The 18,531-nt window shown below is 41.3% G+C and overlaps 1 protein-coding gene across 1 annotated transcript; it reads left to right on the top strand.

The window, feature by feature from the left end:
* The first annotated feature begins 8,244 nt into the window (after positions 1-8,244).
* HS3ST1 (heparan sulfate-glucosamine 3-sulfotransferase 1) lies at positions 8,245-18,216 on the top strand. Its single transcript, XM_068403881.1, has 2 exons — positions 8,245-8,324; positions 16,896-18,216. Exon 2 carries the CDS (start codon positions 17,024-17,026, stop codon positions 17,984-17,986), a length of 963 nt encoding a protein of 320 aa, XP_068259982.1. The 5' UTR covers positions 8,245-8,324; positions 16,896-17,023; the 3' UTR covers positions 17,987-18,216.
* Positions 18,217-18,531: the final 315 nt, after the last annotated feature.

Below are 18,531 nucleotides of genomic sequence, written 5' to 3'. Positions count from 1 at the left end.
CAGCAGCTCTAAGCTCATAAAAATATATCACTGTGAAGCCTACAAATATGGCTTCATTTTATTACTCTTACAACGATAATTTGGAGCAGTAAATATTTTACACTGAACTTGTATTCTGTCTGCAACATGGGTCATCTAATTTCCTCGGACTTCACTCTATATCTGGAACTCAGGTTGCATAACCCAGCTGGTCTGTGCCTGGAAATCCTAATGATGTTAGTGGCAGCTAGTTACATGCAACACAGACGAACACAGACCAGCCCATGTTACACGAGTGGTATTTAATGAAAGCCTGGATCAAGCTTTGTTTTTCTCTGTTAAATGTACCTTCCTCTGCAAGGTCAGTTGATTTCCATGGAATTACTTGCAAACTCAGGTAATGCTTTGAATCAGAATAGCAGAGTTGAGCCTTCAGGGTTAGAGGCCATCACAAGAAAAAAAAAAAAAGTATTTTAAAAGCAACAGTGCCCTTAAAGGAACACAGTTATGCTGGATATCATCTGGTAGGTGAAAGCATTCAACCTTGAACACTGTGTCTAATAAAGACTACAAAGCATCTGTGTGCCTGGGCATGTTCTTTTCATCTAAGGTAACCATACTCCTAGCGTAGCTATAGCAAACACCTTAAACCTTTTTTAGCGTTAAGAGTGATCAGAGCTTGTTTTGGGCTTCCAGTCCATTTAGTGATGTTGTGTCCTATTTGAAATAAGCAAAGACCCCACAATCAAAGGGTATTTTTCCTGTAGTGTAAACCCAGGGGACATATGACCACACAGTGGGTCCCAGTCTTTGCCCCAAGCAGGTAAACACATCACACTGTCTAGGGGAAGGATGGCTCGAAAGTGTCCCATCACTCCCCAGTGCTCCTGAAAACACACAGTATGTGTCATCTCCTGACGACTGTGTGAAAGGAAAGTGAGCCATGGTCTTACCTACTTTTTATCCCTTTAAAGCCAGCAAACATCCCAGACAATTCAACTGGGAGAAAAGTGCCTCTCACTGCGATGCTATCAGGGTCTGTCCAGGAGTGTGCTGTGTACGGCACACATTTCGGTTTTCTGTCCCCTGCCCATGCCACACACTAAACACTGGGTAAAGTCTAGCCCTCAACAATATACTGCAGTACTAGAAGAAACATGTCTGTATTTATTACCTCATGCAGGTTTGTATTTGAGTTGCAGAGTATAAATTCAACAGAAAGTCTTTCATTCATCAAAGCAAGAAAGCCAATAGGGTAGACTTCAATTAGAGTATGCAGATTAGTTTTTGCCTATTACTATTAAGTTCTCACAGACCATGTAGCATTGGCATGACAGGGATTTCCTTCTAAAGAAAGCAATAATGATATACATACAGAAAAAAATCTAGTATAGTATATTCCATCAGGTGGCAGGTTCAGGAAAACAAAGGGGCGAAGAATAAATGCAGAACAGTACTCTCAATCACAGTAATGCCCTCTAAAAACTGAGATGGAAACTGTCATTCTGAAGAGCATGAATATCTTTCTCTTAAAACAAAGGCCAGGCATTCCTAATTTAGAGTAGCCAGAAGACTAAGCCAAGAATTAACTTGTCTTATGGAGACCTTCTGGCTCCATAAGAAAAATAGAAAAATATCTTCTAGCTCTCAGGCTGAACGTATAATAAACCTAAATAACACAAGAGGCTTTTTGACATTGAGAGATGTCTGAAATTACAAGTCTGGAAGCATAATAATGCTTGAATGGGAAGGCAACTCCAGTTAGTCGTTTGCCCTGCCTCCTTTCACCATCTTCAGGTTTTTTTTCTGGATTTGAAGCTGTACAGCAGGGCTCAGATGCATGGATTGCTGTCACCCACCCTGAGTGAAAGGGTCTGTGTGCTGCAAGCAACTTCCAAGGGATATAATAGCACTTAACTTTTTCCCTCACATTTCAAAATAGGGATCCTGACCTTTTCTCACCAGCTCTCAACCACACAATCTTGTGCTGGGGCAAAGCCTCGGTGAGGCAGCTCACATGAAATGAATAGGAAACAATTCTCTTTGCTGGTGGCACCGGTGGTTTTCTGCTGCTTTAGCAAACTCAACTGCCCAATGAACGAGTCCAGCAGCAGGAAGGCGGGGATGAGGAAAGCCAGACCTTCCTTTTCAGCACCTGCAAGCTCTGCTGTCCTTGCAAGGCTCTGCTTGCCTTAGGAGGTCACCCAGAACAGAAGGGTGGAAGAACCTGTGCAGCAGTGAATACTCTGGACTCACCTCTGCCTCTGTCCCAGAGCTCTTGTAACCCACACAGCTGTTCAGGAAGACTACACTGCACCAATTATCACTTTGTACCTATCCCCTTCTCTTTATAAAGCAATACCTTAACTGAAAGGGCTACTCTATATTCTCAAAGGAAAAGGCTTAATTATTTGCAAAGCTATAACGAGTCTGACACATCTTCTGGAACTTGGATCTCATCCATTGTCAATTTACTACTAATCTTTATTTTCCTTTACTTCGTTAAACCCAGCATTCTTCAGATCAGGTAAAAGCCATCATCCCGAGTCTTGCATCACTAAGTAATAATCTCTGTTTCTTATTACAAACAGCACTTCAGTCAGGGAAAGGAAAAGTCTTAAATGTTTATACTGAACTGAAGGATTTTGACAGGCCTCTTTCTTATGGCAGTATAAACCTCAGTGCTCCTCAATGCTCGACCCCTGGAGCTTAAAGTGTCAACCTGAGAATGTTTGCTTAAAGAAAACATATTAGAAAGCCATGGCATTACTGCATACTTCACAGAGGTCATTTTAAATAAAAGTTTAAACTGTGCTATTGAGGTGGGGCTGTGAGGAATCTTCAGATTAATCCTTTATTTCTCTGGAAAAGTTCAATATTATCACTTAATTATCACTCGTCCTCCCTTTTCACTGTAACATTCCCTCCTGCATGCCTCCCTTCCACCTAGCTTTCATAAACTCATCTATAGAGCAAGCCCTTACTTCTTTGTAGATAAATCTTCCCTGAAAATATTTTCATGAGCCTGGGCTTTTTAGATTTTCCTTGCACCTCCTTCAGTATTGTTCCTACACCAGTCTGGTCCCTCGCACACAGTTCCTTTGCATCTGCTACATTTTGTTTGTTTTCCCTGCGTTTTATTGCTTAATCTAAGATGTGAATTTGATTTAAAAATGATGGACCATAGAGAGAATATACGGTAAAGGTGGCTCCCAGCCTGGACCATAATATTACATCTCCTCAATACTGCCATTACTAAATGCACCATCACTGCTTCTGAGAAGCTTTGACAGTAGAGGTTGTTATCAGCAGCACTGGATGCTTGACAGAAGCAAGCTCAACTTTGAAAAGGTTTACAGTTTAGCCTTTTGTATATTTGTTCAAATCTGTTACCCATTTGGAATTACTGTCTCATTCCCACAGTTTGTTTCCCTGTTTCGCCTGTACCTTCTGGCATGGACAAGCAAGCTGCTGTCTTCCACCTCAGGGACAGCTCTTCTCTGGACAGCCCAGCAAGCCTTCTCTTCCAAAGAACCTTTCCCAGACTGGCGATGCAGTCTCTTCTGCCAACACTAATCTAACTCTACCTGTGGACTGCAAAATCCCAGGCCTTTCTTTCAAATTCGACAGCTCATGTATCTTGTACACTACAAGGTTTCACCACCCAAGAGTTCATTTTGGACTTTTTGTTAATCCACAGCTCTGTCAACAATGATATCAGGCCCAACAAGCAGCACTGCCTTACTCTGCAAGTGTGGGAGCAAAACTGCTTACAGAGTGAAAGGATGGCTCCCTGGATTTATATCGATTTGTTATTTCTATCAAGAGCCACACTGCCTGGTGGCCATGCTGTCATATCCAACCTGAACACCTCCTAAGTGCTTGCCTTTGGGGATAAAGGAAAAACACAATGTGTAGAAAAGGGGAAAACTTTAAATGTACTTCATCTGAGCAAAGGCCAGCTTACAGCCTCATACTTCCAGCCATATACATCTTTCCATACTTTCCTTTCACTTCCTTTACTTTTCACATCAAAATGGTGCATTTCTCATGTCTTTACATTCTAGCCCCAAATTAGACCCATTGTCTTTACATTTTAGACCTGAAGTAACATACCTATTATTTCCTGAATTTAAAATAACATTATAGTGTATACCTATTTAAATGTATTTTATAACCCAACCACTGAATTCCCTTAGCTGACTGGCTTACACCACCACTTCTTCCCTGCTTTCCCTTGAGTATTTCCTAGTGACAAACCTAGAAATCTGTGAGCCTGAATTGTCCTGAATTGCTTAATTCATAACCGCATTACTTCAAGCTGACAAATGTAAACTTTTGTTGCGTAACCAGCAGCTCCAATGTAGACCATACAGAGAAAGCTCTAAGTATTTCCTCAATTAAGTAATTTTCATGTCTTTGCTCTTTCAGCTATCTATCTTCCACCTCTGCATTTCCAAAACAGCTACTGTGAGAAACAGTGGAGTGGTAGCACAGGGTTTGATAGAAAGTTTTCAGATCCTGCTGAGAAGGAGTTTCCTCCTTGATGCTTATGGCAGCATGAAAACAATGCTCTCTGGGCTGTGCTGGAAACAGCTTCGGCAAAGCCCACCTCCAGTGCCATCCATGCTGCGCTGGGGTCCCTCCTGGGAGCCACATTGCCTCCGGGGAGTCCCCACCTCCTCCCTCCCTGACATGCAGGCATCCCACCTCTGCTCAGGACAGCCTGCTGCCTTCCTGTCTCCAACAACACGGGCCCTGTCCCCAGCCCTGTCCCCAAATTACCTGACCCTGGCTCTGAACAAGTTGGCATCTCCTCCGGCAGAATTGTTTCCATCGAGCAACCTCCCATTTCATTTACTGTATGGGCAGAACACCCCTCTCCTCAAAGTGTATGACACATGCCAGTCATCCAGGATACGCTGGAATTTTGATAAAATCAGACATCCCATTTTTCACATCCTCCTTTTCAGACTAATGAGGGAAGTGTAAATGAATATTGGCAATGTTGCATCGATGATTTTAATTTCCTTTCTTATTCTTTCGGCTTTAAGAATTCTCATTTCCTTTTTCTAAATTAGTCATTACTCAATTTACAGAATAAAAATATAGCATGTGTACAGTTAGTGTCAGCCTCTCTTACCAGTTTTCCCACAGTTGAAGAGACACTACCACCACCATGTCAAACAAATCTGCTTTGAGGAAATTACAAATTTGCTTGATAAAAAGAAGTATGCAGGCAGAACCAACCTAGCCTTTCACAAGGCATCAGATGTAGTAGTCCAGAACATTTTAATTTAAAAAGTAAGGATTACATGTCAATGAAATGTACTCGAAATAGCTTAAGAACTCAGTAGCCGGTAGATCTTGAAACCTTATTGGCAATTGGGATTCATTACCAAAGCATCGTGAAAATGTTTCCATTGTGAATATTGAGCATTGGTATTGCACTCACTGATGAAAATTTGTGAAAAGTGAAGAAAAAGAATTAAATCTAAACTACCTTGAGCCTAGAGAAAATGCTTTGCAATGAGACACTGCAAGAGATCACCTTGTTTAGCTTATCAAAAAAAAAATAATACTGAGAAGTGACTTAATTAGAATAAGAAAGTACGTTTTTGGGGAAAACATATCTTTAATCTACCTGGGAAGGTGTTAATATAAAGCAATGGCTCGGAGCTACAGTTAGATACCTTCGGACTAAAAGGTGCACAGACACCTTCTGTTATTATTTCGACACTAAAGATGGTTCATGATTGGAACAAACAACCTAAAGAAAAGGTGAATTTTTCATCTTTTGATTATTTTATATCAAGACTGGATATTAAACATTAAATGGGTATTACAGTATCCGATCTAGAGATCACATGGAAGAAACAGTGATCCCTTATGACCGAATTGTGTGGGCCTAATGCAGCTGAACAACATCTAAGCTTTTCAGTTTTAACCTGTTTGCGAGAAAACCAAAATCCACTGTCATGCCATAAATAGCAGGATTAAACAGCAAGGCTAATCTTGAACAAAAGTATTTCTCTACTGGACTCCCAGGTTTATAATAAAACATATAGGAAGGTATTAAAATACAAGTAAAAAGACAGTATTATTGTTATTTTTTTAGTAAACACATTTGTGAAATGTTATCTTTTTATCTTGAAAAAATAAAAGTAAAGTATTTGCACGTCTATTTGTGCTAAAGAAATCACACTGAAATAATTTGGTAAACTTAAATACAGGAAACATCTTAAATGCTAAATATGCAAAAACATAAAATAAAAGACATTTATAGTTATACCATCCTATTTTTCCTTAAGTAGTTGCATTTGTTTCTTGAAAACCTTTCACAAGATTCTATTTAGAGATACTGGTTTTAAAACATAATTGAGTGCTTTTCATTCCTTAGATTTTCTATCACATATTTATTTTACTAATTAATTTAGCCATACAAAAGCATGCCTATTTGAGGCTGGAGGCAGACAAACAGTTGTAAACAAAATAACTCCACACACACACCTACTTCCTGTAATCCGTGTGAAATTGCTGGTGATACTTAAATAAACATAGCATCTTTGTTCAGCATCCCTCAACAGAAGTCATGATTAGAAAACAGAGTTCCTTAATTAATTGCTGTGGCTCCTGTTATAATATCACTGCAGGCCAAGGCTGAAGGAAAAGGATTTAAAGAAATATACATCATGAGAATTTTTGCATTGCATTAGCGCACTAAGCTGGTTTTTGGTGCAGAAAGCAAGTGTGACCTGACATTCCCACAGACTAGCACTCCAGGAGTGAATGAACAGTGAATAAGTTGCAGCCAACAGTCATAGTACCCTGCAAACCTCTCATTAGCCCACTTCCAGTGGGAATATTAACCAGCGACTTGTCCAAGGTTGGAGAGGTGATTTAAGCCTTTCTTATTCACTGCTTATTTAAAGAGACCACTCTTAGATGCTTAGGTCCAGCTCATGCAAACCTCCCAGTCCCCACACGGCAGCCACAGCAACAGCTTCTATTAGGATGGAAAAAACCTGGCCTGTGTACGTGTACAGTGAGAAGCTGTCCTGCAATGCTTGTGCAAACAGCTCCACCAACATGGATGGAAATTTAAACATCAAACCTTATATCAATATAATCACGTGCCTTTGGAGAACAGCAGTTCTCAAAGCAAGCTGGTGAACAAGCAACTATTCTTTGCACGCAAAGCTACAGAAGCAAAACTACAGAAAAGAAGTAAAAGTTTGGAACAGAAAACATAAGAAAAAATTCAGGAGGTCTTAAACTGACCCTCAGCTGCAGAGAGGTGTCTGGCTGCTGGAGTGCTGATCTATGATTAAGCAAGTTACCTCTTTAGGCAAACGGTACTAAAACCTGTGTACAAACAGTGCTAATCCACCTTCTTTAGGAATACCCCACCTCCTCCAGATCTGTCAGACTGCGTGAAGCCCCCCAGACACGAGTGGAGCTAAACTGATCCAAATCGACAAAGAAATGAGTTCCCCCACCAGCCTGTTGTGTTTTTTTTCTGAGTTGTTTGGGCCTGCTTTTTACTCCCAGCAAATGTCAAGAGAGTTTAGCTGTTGAAATAAGGGATGAAGATGCAGTATGTTAATGCTGGTTTTAATGCATTTCAGTTTGAAAAAACATGGATCAGTTCTTGGCAAATACAGTCCTTTTTCAATACATTAACCCTATGAATTAAACCCCCAGAAAGCCTTTTTCGCACTGCTCTTAGGAAGCAACTTTTCTGTCGTTATAGACACCCATCCTGCTTTAAATTCTTCTGGCCAAACAAAAAGCATTTCTGGGGGGAAAAAAAAATCAAAGCCACCTTGCAAAGCCCAGAAAACATAAACAAGAACTACAATAAGTAAACAGGAGCCTTATCAGCCTCTGGGTGAGCGTTATCAGCTACCTCGCATGGGTGTTATTTTTGTAGCTACAGGAAGGAGGCAACCAGCGGGGGAGAGGGGGAGCTGCTTTCCGCAGACAGCAATTTCTTTCCCCAGGGCTGTGATATTATTTGTAAGAATCATTATTTTTGCACTAATTTTCTCTGTACAGGCCCGCACATATGTGGCCGTGCCGCCCGCGCCCCCGCCACCCTGACCCCGGCAGGCCGCCGCGCGCCGCGAGGGGGGGGGGGCGGGGCGGGGCGGGGCGGGGGCGGGGCCTCGCCGTGACGCGCGGTGGGCGGGGCAGGGCCGTACAAACAAGCTGGCGCCGGGCGCCGGCTGCGCCGCTTCCAGGCGGACGGCGGCGGGCGGCAGCGGGCGCGCGCTCCCCCCGGCACCCGCGGGCGCCCATGGAACAGCGGGGCGGGCGCTGCCCCACGGCTCCGCGCCCCCGCGGTGAGTGATGCGCGGGTGCGGAGGGGATGGAGGGAGGTGCCTCGGAGGGCGGCAGTGGAGCGGCGGGTGCTGCCCGCGGGAAGTTTGGGGTAGAAGCGGGTGCCGGGTCGGGGCGATGGTGGTGGGGGTTGTCTGCCGCCCCCTCCCCGGGGCGCACAGGCACTGGCACCCTGCGCTGCCGCCTGCCCCTCCGCCCGGCACCTGCTGCCGGCAGGTGGGAGCCCCGCGGCCGCGGGAGGCGAGCGCCGGGCCGGGGCTGGGGAGCGTGTCTGACCGACCTGTCATCCCCAGCCCGGGGAGCGACGGGCGACAGCTACCGACACCCTCCTTCCTCACGGAGCCAGGCTCCGGGGGGCATCGCTGCCAGGGGGGAACAGAAACGAAAGAAGAGGGGGGGGAAAAAAAAAAGTGCTCGGCAGCACCTGGCTTGTAGATCTGTCCCCTGGGCACTTTATTTCTTTACCTCCTTGTTTCCCTTGTGGCTAAACGACAAGGGCACGTAACGGCGGAACGGCCGGGGTGTGGGAGCAGCGTGGCAGAGCGCAGGGCTCCTACCTGACAGCAGAACAACTTGCAAAAGCTCCTCTGAGCATCTTTGATCGGTTCCCACGCTGAGCGCTGGAGCCGGCTGGATGCAGCGTGCTGAACTGAAACCTGCAAGCCGCGTAGGGCTGGAGGGCGAGGTGGTCTTTGGGGCTGGCAGGAGAGCACAAAGCCTTAACGCGAGCTCACGTCTGTTTTGAAGGACTGGCTCCCTGGAATAGTAGCGGGAAGGCTTGGTTACTGCAGTTCTCGGTGTGCTTTTCAGGGATAAGGGTGTGAGAGGTTCACATCCTTTGGGGGTAAAAGGATGCCGGGAGGGAGGGGTGGCAGTCCCCAGCTGAAAGAGTTCTGGTCAGATCTTCCAGCCATTCAAAAGATCAGGAAAGGGCACCTAGCTAAGTACAGGCAATGCAATCACCTCAGTTGACCGGGAATTAAAGTGCATGACTCCTTCCTCTCTATGTTAGTGCAGTAGGTTGAGGGCTTTCTCTATTCCAAAGCTGTTGTTCTTTGGATACTGAGGAGGAAAAAAAAATATCTGGGAAGTCCTATGATTACCAGGATGAATGGCATGGGGATGGAGTGTCTGCAGGGATCATCCTTCTGGCACGAGAGACCTGGTCATTGCTCACTCCTGCTGAGAGCCTCTGCAGCATATATGGCAAGTGGAACATTTAGTAGAACAGGTGGAATTCAGTATATGCCCATATATTGTCTGGCTCTCAAACTTAATATGCAAATATATATTTATATAAATAACTATAATAACTATTACAGTTTACATCTGCCAGCATTTCTTGCACTCAAGTGCATTTCCCACATTGCTCAGAAATAAGCACCTATCAGTAAGAGCGCAGTTACTAACATCAGCTCTAGCTCTCTTGCACATCCATCAGCTCTAAGCTATATCTTGCTCATCCACCCTTTCAGTAACTACCTTTTCTTTTTTTCCCCATTTTGGGAAATGCAGAGGTTTTTGGTATTACATAGTCAAACGAGTGCCTCCGGTAGGTCAGCAGCAAGATTATACATCTGAAGCAGAGCCAGCTGCTGCAGTTGAGAGGCACTGATTTGACAGAGCAAATTCTGACCCCAGCATTGACAGGTTCCAGTCTGTCCCCTCCTTGTCAGGATACTGCCTTGGTTATTCTGAATTAGCCATATGCTTCCACAGACGTTATAGAAAAACAGAGTGGGTGAAAAACTGTTTTCTGATACACAAGAATACATGCATGTATAGATACATATACCTTCTCTGCTTTTCATTAGAGGAAAACAGAGATTTTTTTATTAGTCTGTCGACTAGCATGGGATCTCTCCCTTCCCTCTTCCAGAAATGCCACCCAGAGCCAAGCTATCAGAGCCCAAAAATATGTCAAAGCTGATGAATTTCCATGAAAAGGTTTGATAATTAGAAAAAGAAAAATGAAAATATGCCTGGGCAGTCCAAAATGGAAGATCCTGCTGGGTCATCTTACTTCTGACTCCAGAGCATGAGAGTTCCCTCCAGGTCAGCACTTAGTAAATTGATTGGTTTAGCTAAGTCTAATACAGTGACAACCTCACCAGTACGCACCCTGCTCGGGTAGGATTCTAAAGGCAGGAGGGTGGAAGACACAGAAATCAGCCTGGAATATGAACTAAAAGATTATTTGGAGGTTTGGAGTTTTTTGGGTTTATTATTTTTTTAAATGTCTGACTGGTATTTGAAACAGGGCCCACAGCTATGGTAAGAAGTTGCTTGGCAGAGGAAATGAGAATGGGATGGCTTAATCTGCTATGTTCCCCTTTTCAATATACCCAGTTAAGGTGAACCTTTGTACAGAAAGGGAGCAAGACAGGACAGAGCCATCCTTTCACACAGGTTGTTTTCTTGGGGACAGCTTTGATGAATTAGGAAGCAACTCTATTAACTGTGCAATAGATTTCTGCTTCTTAATTAGAATGTGACCCATTTTGCTTGGGAAGTGAGGTGGGGAGAAATGTCTGGATTTTAGATTGAACATTTGGGTTCATGGAGAGATAGAGAATGCAATGGTACAGTGTGCCCTTTCTCTTTATGAAACAAATGGAGTCCTGACAGGTATTTAAAAAATTGCTAGAAGGTGGTAAAGGAATTCCATATTAGCATCCAGTACAAAAATGTCTGTGCATCCTGAGCTTTTCAAGTTTATTTTTATTCTGCTGTAATGTCCCATTTTATTTTTACCTGCATGAGGTTCTCTGATATCTAGGGTATTCTCTCTTCTAAAAATTTTTAGAATCTCTTGGCATGAAAGATTGCAATGGTCCCTTCTGACCTTAAGAAAGAAAGTGCATGTTCATATATGACTACAGTCTATTATAAATTTGCTATGTTATTGCTCACATTGGAGCTGAACTCCTTTAGAAGTCACGAACTGGTGACCTAGCTAATTTGTATAAACTGTATTTATCACAGCAGGTGCAGAAATATAGCAGATTTTAGCCAAAAATACTTCCTACCACGTCAGCATTTCTCAGCTTAAGTTCCCCTAACCAAAATTTAGATACTTGTAAAAGTATGTTTCTGAAGTCTTAGAGCTGATAGACAATATATCATTTTAACAGCACTGAAATTATTATTTAATTTCTTAACATGCTGAATATAAAGTTAAATCCATGGTTTAATCAGTACTGGTTGAGCAGCATTTTTTATTATAATTTGGGAAATTAGACAATATCATTTAGGCACTGTAATATGGGTTCATACAGTTCCGTATCTTTTCACCTCCCCTCTTAATGCACAGATGGCTTTTTTTATATATCATGAGGTGATCAATAGTTTATGCCCCTAGAGATCTATGGCTTCAGTAGTATATAGTTCTGTTTAATGTAATACACTTTTCTCTGTAGCACTCACTGAAGTAGGCAATTACTTGTAGTTAATTACTGGAAACTAGAATTTGAGCATTTCATTGGTACATGTTTAAAATTTTTGTTAAAATGTGATTAAAAAACAGTGGGGGGGAAGTGTGGGAAGCATTTCTTTTATAAAGAGGACATTACAAGACTGTTTAATACTTAAAAATAGCAAAATGCAGAATACATTTCCAATGAAAAAAATGTTTCATAAACTAGATTTTTTTTAAAAAAAATATTACTCCTTTTCTTTTCCTGCTCTTGACTGAGCTTTCAGTGATAGCTGTACTAGAGAGTTTTATGCTAATTGTATACAAAGTATCACTCAAAAGAGCTCATATAAACAACTAAGGAATATATCCTATGGCAGACATCATCTGTTCTTAGATGAGGGTTATATGTTCATATATATGTTCATATCAATGGGTTCTTCAGGAATTTCAAGTACACTACAATTGATCTAGTTCAGTTGTTTCAAACACATCACTGAATGCAAATGTTCAGATCACCGACTTCATCAGTTTAGAAAGTTGTTTATAGAGTGGGTTAGCTCAGTTATGGATTTTTTTTTTTCCAATATAAGAAGCCAGCATAGTAGATGTGTGGGTTGTACTGCACAGCTAGTTTTAACCAGCAATATTAGTCTTATATTTTTCAGCATTGGGTGCCCAAATATGCACAAAGGAAAATACAGACTGTCCTGAGGTTCTATCACATCTGCAAAACTAAATATATTTTATAAGAAGAGAATGTCTCCCTCAGATTTTCAGCTCTAATCTCCCTCTAGAGACGAACTTTAGCAACTGATCTATGGTTCTCATTCAGGCCAGACTGTACTTTTTTAGATGCCTGGGCAAAGATCTCTCCAGTGAAGGGCTTCAGCTCTGCAAGGAGAGAAAGTGAGGACATCTGAAACTTAACCTGTTCATCGTCAGTCCCTAGAGAACCATAAAAACACAGCTTCTCTTTAATGAAGGCGAAGTCACCTGCATGTTCATGGAAAGGATGTAGTCATCCCTCTTCCAGTCACTGTCCTGGCAGTAACTGTGTCCCATTAGCTCTGCTATACCTCTCAGTGTGTTGCTGGGGGGTTTTTTTGTGAAGTATCCCCTGCCATATTTGCCAGCAGACTCTACCTGATGCTCCTGGCTGCCCTACAGACACTCCTTATGTTCCCTTGTACCCGCTTCAGCAGCTAACTTGAAAATTCTTATGAAAGTTCAGAACTAAATCCACCCCCATCCCACCGCCAGCAAAAATGAAGTTATCAGTCCAGGCAAAAACTGCCTTTAGCAGTTTGTTAATGCTAATGAAACTAAAAATGATATATCATCTAGATAGATTAGGCCATGACATTGAGTGAGGATAAACATACTGAGGCATTAAAATACCTTGGTAATGGAGTAAGAGATAGTCAGAAATCATAAAATAGTGACACGTTTCAAAGAGCACTGTAATATGCTTAAAAGTCAATGAAATATGGCAGCTGTGGCCCTCATACTGCATTTACTGAGAAAAGCTTCCATTTATTTCTTCAAAAGTAATAGTAATTTGGAGGTTTTAATCATGAAAGCTGTTTTGATTGGCATTGTCCACATTGAATCTTGTTGAATAAACAGTATGGCACATTTTGCTAATTAACCGGAGAAAGCTGAGGAAAAGATTAAGCAAAAGCAATCAGACTTTTTGAAAAGTCTTGGTATAATCTTCAAAGCACCGTTTAACATAAACTGTGTTTCTTTTACCAATTTACTCGTTTACTTGTAGCAAATACAATAGTAATGACTGTCAGTGAAATTTTTGTACTAATCTGGAATACAAAGTCATTGAGTGAAGTCATGTATGCTCTGCATGACTTGCGGAGGCAGTGAAGAGAATTCTTAAAGCAGAAAAGTAATTTGGCAGAGTGACTGCTATAAACTCTTCACTGCATGCTTATTATTGCTGAAACAGTTTTTCGGACCCACAAGTTATAAAGCTCTGGAATGCACGTTTGCATCATTTTATATAAACTGCTGTAATTCTAGCCGCTAAACTGCAGATCTGCGTAAAGTGTTAAAGAGGACATAGGAGAAGAAAGCTGAACGACAACCAATTCATATGCCATTTTATTCCTGGACACCACTTTGCCCACATAACATATGTTTTGTGCTGTATTTAGAGGCACACTCATGTCCATTGCATTGTGTTAGTCTAACACAACAAAATAATTGATCCAGGTATCAAACCGATACAGTTTGAGAGAAACAAAAGAGAATGCAAAGAAAAGGCAGACAAAGCTTTATTGCTTGCAAGCAAGACAACAATAGCATATAGGTACTTTGAATGGCATAATTACTGATATGGTTCATTGGGTGTGCACAAAGACAGTAAATGCTACAGATTCCCATGTTATTCTGAGGTCTCATGTTGCAACAGAAAACAGTTGCTTTTGTCTGTTTAGAAAAAGCTATCCCCCAAAAAGTATGAGTTAAGAATGGGAAGACGTTCAGGCAGAGCTCCACTGAGGCTCAAAAAGCTACTTGAGGTGAGGCCCTTGGTACCACACCTGTAATATCCCACAAGTCTGATTTCAAAGAGCAATGCCAGCCAAAACAAGAGTAGAGCTACAGTTGAGAGACACCTTGCTGGGTCTTTTATTTCCCCCAAAATGTTCCCATGCTCTACTCAGCCACAGGAAGGCTTGAATAAAAAAAGTTGGCAACTGAGTAGTATGCAAGCTATGAATTAAAAATGAACAGCCCCAATGAGTTAGTATATATAGTTCATTTAAAAAAAAAAAATATCCCAGCAGTGTGTTGTCACTAATATCTGAGACCAGCAGCTAGGAGTTAATCTTTCCAGAGACAGACAACCTATTGCAAAACTTGGCTATTAGCATAGCATATTTCGATCTGGCTACTAAGGAATAAGGCTTCCTACCATTAGGCTAACTTAACTCCTTTCAACAACAGTTCAACCTGTTCCTCACTGGAATCCTATTATGCTTTTCCAGTAAGGTGTTAAGACAACAACTCAGGCTTACTATTTATGGAGCTAGTGACTCTTAAAATATACTCTGAAGTAAGTGGCTATTCCTTTAATCTGTGACCTTAAAATTCAGCAAGTGTTGATGTTTTGTTGCTCTTCTGTACTGAGCTGCCCATTAGACACTGGTCCAATCCAGCTGGTGCTGCACCATTTGCTCACATTGCTGCTGAATATGGTGGCAGCACAGCTCAGTGGGGACATCCACCATGAATTTACCTATATTGAATTGGCTGTCACCCAGTGTCTCCCCACTAACATCATCAGCTAATAATTAAGATTATTTTTTGTTAAAACTGAAGTAGATCAAGCTGAGAAAGATTACAGGAATGGTGAGGACAGGGAAAGAGAGCAGAAGATTAATGACGATAGCCACAATGGAGCTCTTTCAGCCAGGTAAAACTTAACAGAGACCAAAAACAGAAGAACAACAAATTCCTCTGCAAAGTTGCCTGACATCAGACATCACAGAACAGCACGGGGCATGACCTTCTACCCAAGACAGGGCATGCTCACAAGCTCAAAGCCTGCAGGCATACAGGGAGGCACACACTCTTTTGACTTCACATCTATCATGACACCTTGCTTCCCTTGTCTCCCAGCCTTGGTTTCTGCTTTCTAACAATGTTGCTGCCTGTAGCCCTTTAAAAGTGATTAGAAAAAGCGAAAGCATAAAAGTAATAATCAGTAGCAAACATCAGGAAGCAGACTTGCTCCATTCAGGATGGAGTCATGACCTCTGTAAATGCAAAGCTATCAAACTGAACTTTCTAGATCACTTAGAAACACATCATTAGTCCTTGTCACACTGGGACTTAGCTTATTGTGGAAAAGTCATTAGTTTCTTTTCAGATTCTCTGGAGAATTTCCAAAACCTAGCCCTTGCATTTCCTCAGGTTGTTCGTATGTAATTTCATATTTCAGCCATTGTTATCTGGTACAGTACGTGCCGTTCCAAGCTTAAATTCATAATTACAGTAGCCCACTAAGGCAAAGCAGTCAGGATCTCTGCCATTGTGGCTTCCACTTCTAAATGGAGTTAGACAATACCAAAATCATACCTACACCAGCCCTCCACTGAGGTTATAAAGTCTTTGGAAGGCATCTTGATTTAGGGAGCTTGTATGCACAGCCTGCTCATAATATGACAATCTAACAGCTATGCTATGTGTGAGGCCATTAGGACTTCACTTCAAACATTGAATTGAAAACACCCTGACCTTTAAATGGAGTTCAGTGGTGGTATTTAGTTGTCTCTTGATAAAGTGTGAAGTTAGTTGTTTACATCTCAGTAGCTTGCTGGCTAACTCTGGAAATGACCTTCAGAAGTATCCATTGCGTATTTTCTTTCCAGAGTATCATGACTGGAACCACAGCTCTTTTAGCATTCTGTTGATACAGTCATACTATAGACTATGGTTTCATGATCTTACTTTTTTGGAGGGCCAGAGTGTGTACCACCTGACTCTATCCTTAGAGACTAAGCACAAAGCAAATGTTAACTTCACTTAAAAATGGCACAAAAACTCAACTTTTCCTTGGTCTTCTACTCATCCAGAGCTCTTCCTAACTTCTTTGTAGGAGAACGTTAACTTCCTATAATGCATGAGCCTTTTTCCCTAGAGGCTTTATTTCTAGGTTGCTGTCACATGGTCCTTCAGGAGGCTATAATTCCCAGACTTCCTATAAGACCCTCAGCTTTTAGGAAAGCTCTTTTGGTCCAGTCCACACCTTTTCCTTTTTATGTTTTGTTTCTAAGATGATAGACCTATTCTTGCAGATAAAAAAAGCACTGAATTCTCTTGTGACTGTGATTCAACTCCAATGAAATCAGATTTAAGAAAATAATAAAAAATAATACTCCGTATGAATCTTGGGTGCAAGAGGAAGATTCAGAACGTTCATGTCTCCTGATGACTGGATATCATTTTCTCATGGCATTATTGTATGAGCCTGTCTTAAAGAATGTAATTATACCAAATGATCTGTGAGCATAGAGTTGGGAAAGCTAGAGAAGTTTGTTCAGTTGTGAAAAGCAAAAGATAGTTGCAGTGTGGCTTTAGTAGTCATATGGCTGAGTATAAAATAATGTTTCTTTTCTTTTTCTTTTCCCTCTTTCAGCAAAGTTTCTGCTTGAGAAATACGCATTCACTCAGCAAAACAAAAACAACTTTTAAAGGTTGTTCTTGGTGGAAATCACTCTATGCCCCATTACCTGCTTGAGTGAAACCAGACTAAGAACTTCTGTCATGGCAGCTTTTCTTCTGGGAGCTGTGTTGCTTATTGTTCAACCTCAGATCGTGCCTTCCAGACCGGCTATAAATTCAAAGGCTGAGACTTCTTCCCAGTCTGTTCAGAGAGAGCTTTTAAAGCAAACATCTCCAAAAAATGACTTCAAGGAAAACATTCATTCTAATGGGTCATGCCAGCAACTGCCACAGACTATCATAATTGGAGTGAGAAAAGGTGGAACAAGAGCTTTGTTAGAGATGTTGAGTCTCCATCCAGATATTGCGGCAGCAGAAAGCGAAGTTCACTTCTTTGACTGGGAAGATCATTACAGAAATGGACTGCAGTGGTATATTAATCAAATGCCATTCTCTTATCCCCATCAGATCACCGTGGAAAAAACTCCAGCATATTTCACATCACCTAAAGTGCCTGAAAGAGTTTATAGCATGAACCCATCAATGAGACTACTCCTTATTTTAAGAGACCCAAGTGAGAGAGTACTATCAGATTACACCCAAGTGCTCTATAATCACATGCAGAAGCACAAGCCGTATCCATCCATTGAACAATTCCTGATTAAAGATGGTGAACTCAATGTGGACTACAAGGCAATAAACAGAAGCTTATACTACATTCACATGCAAAACTGGCTGAAGTATTTTCCTCTTGATCATATCCACATTGTAGATGGGGATAAACTAATCAAAGATCCCTTCCCAGAAATAGAGAAGGTAGAGAGATTTTTGAAGTTATTGCCACAGATAAATGCTTCAAACTTTTATTTCAATAAAACAAAAGGCTTCTACTGCCTAAGGGACAGTGGTAGGGAGCGTTGTTTACATGAGTCGAAAGGACGAGCACACCCACAAGTAGATACCCGGTTACTTGAGAAACTGCATGAATATTTCCGTGAACCCAACAAGAAATTTTTTGAGCTTGTGGGCAGAACATTTGACTGGCACTCATTTGTGACGAGTTAGTGGTAAGCTTCAGAACGTATGTTCCAGTGTACATTTAGAAATTTTAAAAAGGGCATTTAAGCTATAATTTATTTGTAAAATCCATAGATACTTCTGTACAGTATTAGATTCACAATTGCCATATATACTGGTTATATTTTTCTACTTGTTAAATTTGAAAGCGTTTTGTATTGTTTTTCATGGTTGTTAACATTGTGTATGATGTGTCTATATGAAGAAACTAAATTATTTCACTGCAGAAGATGCTATCTTGAGAATGCATTGTCTTTTTAATAAATAAGAAATTCATTTCAACAGAACCCTTCAGAATTATTTGAATACTTTGGCCTTTCTGAACTATTCTGGACTTTCTCCTCTAATTACTAATGAATATGCTAAACTTTACATTTCCATTTTTCTTGCTTTAAAATGTGGTTTAATAATTTCTTTTTCATTTGAAAATATTGTTGTAGTTAGGAAATTGTTCCATCCTGCTTTATAAAATGATTTCCTGATAAAGTGGTGGTACTTATACATTTTGGGACATGCACACCCAAGGGACAATG

This window comes from Nyctibius grandis, chromosome 6, assembly GCF_013368605.1.
Source record: "Nyctibius grandis isolate bNycGra1 chromosome 6, bNycGra1.pri, whole genome shotgun sequence".
Classification (NCBI taxonomy): Eukaryota; Metazoa; Chordata; class Aves; order Nyctibiiformes; family Nyctibiidae; genus Nyctibius; species Nyctibius grandis.
The sequence above is the reverse complement of the archived record's forward strand: the minus strand, read 5'-3'. Positions and strand labels throughout refer to the sequence as shown.